This window comes from Nuphar pumila, chromosome 7 (genome assembly GCF_984573655.1).
Source record: "Nuphar pumila chromosome 7, dmNupPumi1.hap1.1, whole genome shotgun sequence".
Taxonomy (NCBI): domain Eukaryota; kingdom Viridiplantae; phylum Streptophyta; class Magnoliopsida; order Nymphaeales; family Nymphaeaceae; genus Nuphar; species Nuphar pumila.
In genome coordinates, this window is record NC_143255.1 from 110656222 (window position 1) to 110667399 (window position 11178).

Here is an 11178-nt window from a genome sequence, read left to right on the forward strand (position 1 = left end):
TAAAGGCTCCATAATGCAAAAATATCTACGAAGAGACAATACACATGTGAGCACAAAAGGCTTTATAAAAGATGTGCACGAAGGCACTCATACAATACTTGAACAAATACACACCAAGGTGTAAACAAACATGCACTAAGGCATGTATTTCATAAAAAAGAGGGAATGCATACAAGCGCAAATATTTGAGAAACAAATGTGCACAAAACAAAAAAATACACAAAAGTGAGCAAGTATGCACTTTATAAAAAGAGCAATGCTTGAAATTCTCAAACCTTAACAATTGCAATTGAGGACAAAGAAAACCATATTATGGCCAATGTAGGCATTTTTAAAAAATATTATTAAGAGGTTTCGAAACCTTATGAAAAATACAAACCAACAAGTTTATAAAGATGAAAAATGAAATCATTTATACCAAAAGGACGCAAAAGATGAACTATGCACTCTATGTAGTGTGAGAAATTCCTTTTAAAAAATCTTTCCTAATGGTTTATCATAAACAATTTTTCAAAAAAGAAACATTGAAAAACTTTTAGGAGTTCTTATAAGTTAACATTAACAAGAACTACTTTAGGATTCAACAAAGATTTTTAGATGTGAGAGATTTTCATATAAGGATTATATCAAATTTTTCAAAAAATGCACTAAAATTCATAAAAAAGAGGAACTCAAATCAACTTAGGGTTCATATGAGAGTTAAGAAATTTTAAGCAAAGATCATTACTTTAGCAAGAAATCATATATATAATTTTAAAAATTAACTTATAGGTCAATCATGAGATAGTTATGTAAGAATTATAAATCTCACATAATTGAAGGTAATTTAAAAAAAAAACATAAATTGCTATTATATGCGATGAGTAGTTCGATAAACATAAATTATATATTTGAACAACAAACGAGTTCACCAAATTTGAGGGAGATAATTTTAAAATATACGAGCACACGAAATGCGAAAAGACATAATTCAACTATCATAACCATTAAACGAACAAACTATATGCAAGAAACATATTTTCAAATGCATAATACTTTAAGAAAAGGGATACATACCGAATAACTTCAAAGCAAAAAGGAAGAGCAATGAATACTTCACCATTTCTTGAGCGACACGCTTTCCGTTGCACCAAAGGACAACCCCATCGTGACCTTGCTCTGATACCATGTTAGAAAGTGACTTGGAATACATTGGGTTCAATAATGAACCCATACTTATGCACGTGGAGTGCAAATATACCCATTAAAGGGAAACAACATAAGCACATAATGTGCTAACACATAAAACCCATAAAAAGGGAAAAATATGACATAAAGTCATAAGTTGCATATCATTGAAGAATAATGGAGAAGGGGTAAAAACCCCATTACAATGGAGCATAAGCTCCCTCAAGAATTAAGAAATACAAAGGGGAGAGCCCCTATTTATAACAACAAAAAGGAGCCTTGGAGGGGCTCCACTCATAGACGTTGGAGCCCCTCCAACGGTCACAAATGTGACCGTTGAAAGGGGCACAACGTCTATTTGAGTGGGGCCCCCAAGGTACCTTTTGGTACTTGAGAAAAAAGAAATAAAAAAGAAAAGAAAAATAAAAATAAAATAAATTACAATCACATTCATAAAGTGAATATGCGTAAAACAAAGGAAAAGACTAAAATACCCCTACGGCTAAACAAAAGGAAAATATATATTTTATATATATAAATAGGAGGATACATATACATATATACCATATATGTATATGTATCATCTTTTATATATATAAAATATATCTAATTACAACAATTGACGGATACATTTTAACAACATGATCTTAATGACCATTGTATATTATTCCCTTGACTGGGTTATCTGTGCAGCATCCAGCGAAGACTACAAGCTAATGAAGTTGAAAGTAATGACATGTTGCACAGATCTTTCACCGACAATGCAACACATCCAATTATTTTTTGAATGTTAATTATCAAATCAAAAAATGTGGATCTTTTACTCAGTCCTTCTGGGAACGGATCAATGATAAGGATTTATTTGAATACGGTTGGATTTTCAATTCCAATGTAGTAGTGCATCAGTAAGCAAGACTATTAGCTATTTAATCAAAATGCAAAAATCAAGGAATTTTTTCTACAGATTCTAATACTAATACTAATAAACAATAACCCATCCCACTTTTAATTTCATTATAATAATAACAAAAATCAATAAGCATTCCATGACAAAAAATGGTTAACAATCCATTTCATGTTCAAAGGGTGTAGACACAATAAGATTATAGGATGAAAATCCATAATTCACCAATTTCCAACTTTTTATATGCAAAAAGAAACATTATAACCAAAAGCTAAAAATAACTTTAACAGGACTCTGTCCTGTATTATACATGTGATTCAAGGTGATGCAACCATGATTGAATTATCCCTGCATTTAAGACCACATAAAGAACTTAAAATACCATCGCAAAGGACATCCCACATTAAAACAAGGACCACAACTTCTATAAAATATTAAACAACAATTAAATATAATTTTAACAGAAAACTGTAGCCCTAAAACAAGGACCGCAATGAGAAAAAAGTTTTGGGTCATATGATTGCAATGCACTCTCGCACATATAGTTTTTTTATGATCGTCATGCAATGTACCAAAATTGATGCACATATAGTTTTTTTTAATCAAAGGCATGATTCTTATCAAACATAATAGGCCGAATACATCAATGCAGTTTGATTGAGAAGATGCAATTTATGTTAGACTTTTTGGATCGGATCCAACCTGGATGTGACCCATATTGACATGGGCATCAAGGGACATGAGAGAGGTTGTTGGGTTTTGAGGGTTACAGGTCCATGTATGCCCATTATGGGCCTCTACCAGTGCCATTATGGGCCTCCATCAGTGCCCATTATGGACCTCCACCAGATCTTCCTATAAATAGGAGAACCGTAATGATGTGATGAAGGGCATCTACATATTATCGGTCTCTCTCACCGTTTCTAGGTTCAAAGGGTCATGCTCACATCTCAACATTCTAGCCTGAGCTTATTATGGGTGTCGATTGGTTGAGGAGAAAATTGATAAGGCATGCTTCTAAAGGTAATACCCAGGTCCTAGTATTGGAACTGGCAATAAAATACTTTGAACCGATCAAGAAAGACTCTAAACCGGTTCCATAACGATCAAACTCATCTAAAACATGCACAAAAGCCTCTAAAACTCTTAAAACCGAATAAGAAACCTTTGTTCTTTCTCAGATCACACATTTGTACGAAAAACATGGTCGGCATTCTCTTCAGCCAATCGATGCTCACAATGAGCCCAGGCCAGAATGTTGAGATGTGAACATGACCCTTTGAACCCAGAAACGGTGAGACATACCGATAATATGTAGATGCCCTTCATCACATCATTACAGTTCTCCTATTTATAGGGAGATCTGAAGGAGGTCCATAATGAGCAGTGGTGGAGGTCCATAATGGGCATACATGGACAATTATGAGGCCTCATAATTGTCCTGTAACCTACAAAACCCAAGAGTTTTTCTCATGTATGTCCCTTGATGTGCCCATGTCAATATGGGTCGCATCCAGGTTAGATCTGATCTAAAAGTTGAACGTTCTCACACTTGACCCATTGACACAAAAAAATACGTAATCGAGGTTTTTTATTGTTATCTCGATTCAATTTTTATGTAGGTTCACATGCTATCTTGTATCACCAAAATGAATCATACGAGTCATAGAGATGAATACCTCTATATGAGATATCATATTTTTATACACTACAATATCATTTATTTGAAGTGTTTAGCATGTTAAGATTACCTTTATGAATGGGTTGGCCTTTAACCCATTCTATTAGTCTTTTTAATATTGTTATTTTGGTGTTCTCTCTTCTCAAATGAGAGATATTTTACATAAAATCAACAATGCACAAAACCATAGAGAATCAATTTAGTTTCATAAATGTAATCACATAAAATCATCATACATCAAAAGGAATCAAATAGACATATCCTCATTACATCTTAATAATACAATCTCGGTGCTAGCCATTTAGTAAGAGAATCTGCAATCGTTTTCTTTGTAACGATTATATTAATACACACTAAATGATTCTCAGTCCCGCAGTTTCATTATCATAAAAGGTGTCCAGTGAGCTCTTAATAGAGTCGACAATACCGAGACCCAAAATAAAGCTTATAATCTTTGTGGCTTGAGATGAAGTCTCGTACAGAGCAATAAATGGCCCTAGCTTTATTAGAACTTATAAATTAAGCCTCAATGGCCTTTAAAAAATCCTTTACTGTCCTACAGTGAGAGATGATGTCTCGAATATCTTAACCACTCGAGATTGCAAAAGCAATAAGCTAAGACTATTTGAACACTCTCACTTCTCATATATAGCCTTCTAAGAGCTCCCACTTCTCATAGACAATCTTCTAATCAACTGTGTTATTCTCCATAGGAGTTGGTCGTTAATTATTCTATGAGATTCATATTAAAAGGGTAAACATGAAACCCTTTATTATTTACCTTTTCTAAGGCAAGCATAATAGAGTCACTACCATTCTACTTTAGTGAAAGCAATAATACTCTGGGCTACTTCGCCTCCTCAATTCTCAAGGAATTGACTTCAATTGGTAAAACAAGTAGATTATATAACCAGAGATAATTCAGCATTGTACATTTAGGTACAATTATGCTTCATAGGCACATCTACTATTACACACCTTGTATGAATTTGAAACACAATGACCTGCCTTTGGGTAAAATCATTGCTTCATAAAATCACACACAATCACAATACCGAATTTCAATCTCAACACGGTCCAAGGAACCCTAAATCAGCATAACTCGGATCACTTTGGTGATTGCCAAAGTAAGTTGATTTAAATCTTTTACCATAAATATATTTGTATTACAAAGCACATCCAAGCAATCATGATAATGCATGCATAGATAATCTCATGCTTAAACGATCATGGATAACCCAAACAATATAAAATGCATGCAAAAGTCATGCATCCATGATAAAAATACATATAAAGCATGAGAAAAATGACAAGGCATGCTTTTAAAGGTAATACCCAGGGTCCTAGTGTAGAAATTGACCATAAAATACTTTAAATCGGTCAAGAAAGACTCTAAACCGCTCTCAGAACAATTAAACCAATCTAAAACATGCACAAAGCCTCTAAAATCCCTAAAACTGAATGAGAAAACCCGTGTTCTTTCTCACATACAAGAAAGCAAGGTCTCCTCTTACAAGAATCAGTGAAAAAGCTTTTGGAACCTGTCAGAAAAGGCTCTGAATATATCCCAAAATCTGTCGAATCGAACACTAAAGCGGTTTTGCTCCTTAAAAGTGTCATATAGTGCATGGATCCTATTTTGTACCTGATCCAACCCAAAATTATATATGGGTCGAATCTAGACCCAATCTTAATGAACCTTGGGTCGAATCCCATGGATCCAGATAAAGTCTGAATCCATACCTATTCTAAAACATATACCAGGTCGGGTCCCATGATCCAGACCTGGTCCACCTGAAACCCCCAACAGGTTTGGGCCACGGACAAGGTCAGACTCAGATTCAAACTCGGTCCACTCAAAAACCCCAACGAGTTTGGGTCCCAGATCGGATCCGACCGAGTCAGACATGGACCTGATCCACCCAGAAACCCTTAACGGGTCTAGGTCAGGTTTGAGTCCCCTTGGATGGGCACTGACCCGATCCACCAGGACCCCTGTATCAGGTCTGGGTCTGAATCAAATCTAGTAAATGATCCAATTTGAATTGAGACCCTCTAGGTCAGACACTGACTCGGTCCACCCAGAATCGCCAATAATTCTGGGTCCTATATTAGGTCTAACAAGGTCGGCTGCATACCCGATCCACTCGGTCCCAACAATGGGTCTGGGTTTGGATCGGGTCCCCCGGGATGGGTGCAGACTCGATCCACCCCAAACCCCATAATGAGTTTGGGTCAAGTCTCACATGTATCTGGTCCACCCGAAACTCCTAAGGGTCTCAGTCTTGGACCGGATCCCCCCATGTGAGACTGAGACCGGGTCCACTCAAAACCCATGAACTGGGTCCAGCTCGAAAATTGGGTCGAGTGCAGACCCGATCCACCCAGTCCCACCAATGTGTCTGGGTCTGGATCAGGTCCCGCCAGGTCGAGTGTTGACCCAATCCACTTGGTCCTGCCAATGGGTCCGGGTCTGGACCGAATTCCCCAAGTTGGGTACAATCCTGACCCGCCTGAAACCCACTTAGTCGATTTGGGTTCGGATTCGATGCCTCCAGGGCATTCTTTGACCCGATCCACCTAGAACCCTAGAAACGGGCCCAGATCGGGTTTGCCCCGGAGGAGAGATCCAATGTAGTTTTCTATAGTGGAAACCTGACTTTTCCCATTCCCAGAAGTGCCCCCCACCCCCTCACTACAAGAATTCTATGGATTAGCGACGGACGTTATCCATCGTTAATCCGTCACTAAAATTGTTAGCAATTGATTTATGATGGATAGCAAGTCGCAAATTTGCAGTAGCTAATTAGCGACAGAAAATATATGTCGCTACTTCCATCGCTAAATTGTGAGGGATTAGTGAATGCCATAATTCGTCGCTAAATAATGATTGATTTTGTTTTTGCAACAGATATAAATCCGTCGCTAATCCATCGCTAAAATTTACCGACAGATACATATCCGTCGCTAATCTGTCGCAAAAATTAAAAAAAAAAATTGAAATATAAATATCGAGAAAATATATACACCTCATCCTCATACATACATTCTTTTTTACTGCCATGTAGACACACACACCTCATCCTCACCTGAGTTGTTGTCTGAACTTGAGCTACTTGATTCATCTTTCTTTTTGGTGGTTGTTGCAGGCCCAGTCTTTGAAGCAATTGTGGATGGCAGCTTCTTTGGAGGCACAGTCACCTTTCCTTCACCTACCTATGCATATAGAAGTGTTGCCTTGATTACATTAAGGCTATACAAGTATGAATGATTTATGGACAGATACATGAACAACAGTGTATATATGGCATACCTCATCCTCATCTGAGCTGCTATTTGAACTTGAACTATCACTTGATTCATCTTTCTTTTTTGGGGTTGTCACAGGCCCATTCTTTGAAGCAATTGTTGATGGCACCTTCTTAGGAGGTACAGTCACCTTTTGAACACCTACCTGTGCAGATAAAAGCATTTGTCCTGATTGAATTAACACCATATGATGCTTCATAAGAAAATAAATAAACAGGAACAAAGTTGCTTACTTCGTCCTCATCAGAGCTATTATCTGTGCTTGAACTATCACTTGTATCATGTTTACGTTTGGGGGCTGATGAAAGCCCATTCTTTGAAGGCACAATTGTTTTCACAGCAGCTGCCTGTGCAAAGAGTATCTCCTCAATAAACAAGTTATTGATCAAGTTAAAACAAAAAATAGTGACACATAAGAAAATTATGACCAAACAAGCAACACTTTTATCAGCATGTCTGTAGCTTATTTGTGACCATAGAATCTCTCTACCTCACTAGAATAAACAAAAATGCATAACTTCTCCTCATCTGAGCTATCATCTGAGCTCGAACTATCACTTGATTCATCTTTATGTTTTGAAGCTGGCAAGGACCCATTATTTGAAGCAGTTTCAGGCAACTTCTTGGCAGGAGGTGCTCTAGTGACGGGTTCCTGCACAGACAAAAAATAATAAGAATTAAAGGCCACTAACAAATTAGAAAAAATAAGAAAAAACAACAAACTATTCAACAAAGTATAGCTGGCAGTTTCAGATTCCACAAAAAGAAGATTCTAAATGAGATGCAAAGCTCACATATTTTAGGTCAACCAATAATTTTCTGGTCACTGAACATGTAGCAATACCCAAGGTATGTGGGTCTAGACTCTAGCATCACCATTGAGGTTCTCACACGCAAAACATGACCATGAATAACAGCACTCTAAAAGACTAAGGCATCTTTGCTCACCATCTCACTGGACAACTTACAACCAGTCAGGCTTGTAACAACATGACCAGGTCCAGCAAAAGTCCAACTTGTGCTCACCAATAATGCACGTCTAAATGGTACTGTTCTTAAAATTAAAAAGCAAAAGTCCAACTTGTGTTAAAGAATAAATGTCGATATAGTTTCGTCAACAAACAGAGAATCAGTTGGCAATTAGAAACTGAAATAATACATACATCATCAGAATCTGAATCACTTTCTGAACTACTGCTGGACTCTTTCTTTTTTGGCACATGTGCCTTTTTAACTGGAGCAACAGCTTTAACTGTAGGTTTAATGTCCTAGAAAAATTTGCACAGGGTTAAGACATACAAATCATAAGATAAAAACATGTAACTAAATTATGATTGTGCAACAATGCAAATCTAAAGCACAGCACAGACTTGCAAACCTCCAAAGTAGATGATGCAATGAACTTGGACCAGAATGTTTCTCACATAAAGCAGCAAGCCATGACATAACGCACTAGGAACTAAATGTTACTTACCCCATCAGAAGATAATCTTCACTGATGGCCTCTTTAGCTGTTGGTTTGACTGGTGGTTTAACCTTTTTCACAGAGATTTTAACCTACATTACAGAGATTATAAAAAAATAAACATTATAAATCTAATAACGAAACATTAAACAAAGAGTAATGTGTGAGCTAATATGAGTAATGTGTGAGTTATATATGAGTAATGTGTGAGCTGCAATCAGGGATGCAAACGGTTTGAATTTCGAATCAGAAAATACATTGGAAGACTCCCAAGCAATGAAAATTTGCACAAGCTCCATCTGAAATCCGAACCATCTGCAACCCTAACTGTGATCCTTAGGCTAAAACAAGGGGTGGACATCGAGCCCAAGAATTTTAGTCAAGATCTTTCAGATCTATGATTTGAGTGCATCAAACACACTTAAACTTAGTTTAGAAACTGGTAATTGGAGGGTAGTTATGTATTTGAAAAAGTGGTAGCTGTCAAATTCTAGACTTGGTGGTAGAGGTAGTAGTGTAGTTGTCAAATTCAAGATTTGGTGAAAATATAAAGAGGAGATGACCTCACTTCCACTCTCAAATGCATAAGTTCCAGCAATTTAAATGAAGGTAGAATTGAAAAACATGGATAAGCACAAAACGAGTTGAAAAATAAAGCCAGAGTGGAAAATGAGTATAACCCAATTGTATGGTTATAAATAAACCTGTAAAAAAACACTGAAACCTGAGAAGAACAAAGATAGGGAGAAAAAGCCAGCAGGGTCGGTCTCGTTATTTACCTGAATCAGGGGCACTCCACTGCAATTCCTGGTTTGAACCAGTAAAAAACTATGGGTATTTTAGTATTTTTTCCACTATAGTAAGCATCCTCTTTCCTAGTCGAGTTTGCAATACGTTGCAGAAATCTCTCTCTGTAGGAGCAAGAAGGAAGGAAGCGAGGGAAGAACAAGAAGAGGGAGGGATGCTATCGAGGGTGAACGGAGTGGTGTGGATGGAGGAAGAGGGCGAGGAAGACGACGTCGTCTCCTGGTCGAGGGACGTCGCGGAGGGCAAGGACGAGCTCGGGGCTCTCCCATCCTTCAAGTCCCTGCTCAACAACGACTGCTACGTCCAGAGCATCGTCACCAACCACGACGAAGCCAAGGACCTCACCGCTCGTGCCCCTTCCTCGAACCGGGCCAACCACGCCGCCCTCCTCCACACCGTCGACTCCTCCTCCTCCTGCTCCCCTTCCTCCGTCTTCAACCTCGACCCTCCTTCCTCCCGCAGAAACCCTGCCTTTCTTTCCTCCTCAATGCCGTCTGCTCCAACCCGTTCGACACTGGCATCAATCTCGGCTGCGACGGCGGGTTGTTGGCCTCCTTGCAGGGAAACCTTAACCCCAATCCGGCCGCCGATGCGAGCGATCACCTGGGCTCGATGATCCCCGGCTGCGGGTTCGGCGCCCTGAGCTCGCAGAACCAAATGGGTGCCTCGAATTTTAGCCCTACAGGTCACTTGACTCGGATTATGTCCCTCTACGATAACCCAAGCTTCAACCCCTCCGGATCGATCGCGAAGATCTTCACGATCCGATCGGCCACCTTCCGCTACGGCTACGGCGACGGCGAAGGCAAGGACGAGGAGGATTTGGAGAGGAGAAAGGAGGGGGGAGGAGGGAAGAGAGATTGTGCCTTAAATGGGCTTTTTTATATCGCAAATTAGCTATTGATTCACGTCAAAAAAAATTCATCGCACAATCTGTAGTTACTTAGTGCCGGATTAGAATTTTTTAGTCGTGACATCCATCGCTAATTTGCCACAGATCAGTGAAAAAAAAAAATTTGTCCAACCTGTGCTTAATTTACGATAAATTTTGAAACAGGATTTTTTTAGTTAATTTCGTAACTAATTTTAATTTTATAGACGATTAGTTTTCTCTAGTTAATTCATCATAAATTTTTGATGAATTGTTTCCATCGCTAATTCACATTTTTCTTGTAGTGCCTCCACCATCTGGCCTCGGCTACCAGCGACTGCCACCGGCGACTAACCAGAGTCACCGTCAATGATGGCCTACCTCCGATGGTGGCATCCGACATTACCAACTATGGTTGTGGTGATGAAAAGTCAGACCGAATGGGGTTCGAGCCCCCTTCACCTAATATCATCGTCAACAGCGGCCATCACACACGGCCAGTCTTCGACAGTTGATAGCCAACATCTACAGCCATCTATTGGCCATTGCAGCGAGCAGAGTAGCTGGCAGCTCTCACTATGGCTGCCACCTGCGACTGGCCTCCACCGCTGATGGTGACAGTCGGGCTCCGACGACATCCACCGTCGACCATGGCCATCCACCATCGATGGTAGCCGACCCAGCAATCGATTATGATTGATTGTAGTTGTTTGCGGCCACAGTCATCAATAGCTTCTAGCAACCACCACTGTCAGTCGGTAGCCATCGACGATGGCTGGCCACAAGAGGCCAGTCACCGCCCGAGAAGGTGTGGTCCAACATTACAGTGGCAGTAGGTGCCAAGTTATGCTGGTAAGAGGGCACCTTGCGGGGGCTCCGAAAACCCTGGCTGAAAACCGAAATTCAACGTGCCTTCTCTTCAACAGCAACCACCGCCAGCCTCTACGGGGGGCAGCAACAGCTGCCGACCCGCA

At 39.4% G+C, this 11178-nt stretch overlaps 1 protein-coding gene across 1 annotated transcript; it reads right to left on the reverse strand.

Moving 5' to 3' along the window:
* Positions 1 to 2292: 2292 nt before the first annotated feature.
* LOC149832919 (uncharacterized) lies at positions 2293 to 8507 on the reverse strand. Its single transcript, XM_090013337.1, has 7 exons — positions 8432 to 8507; positions 8225 to 8313; positions 7552 to 7713; positions 7295 to 7408; positions 7066 to 7206; positions 6842 to 6968; positions 2293 to 2419 (listed from the first exon to the last, which is right to left on the reverse strand). The coding sequence occupies exons 1-7, from the start codon at positions 8505 to 8507 to the stop codon at positions 2376 to 2378; spliced, it is 753 nt and encodes a 250-aa protein (XP_089869463.1). The 3' UTR covers positions 2293 to 2375.
* Positions 8508 to 11178: the final 2671 nt, after the last annotated feature.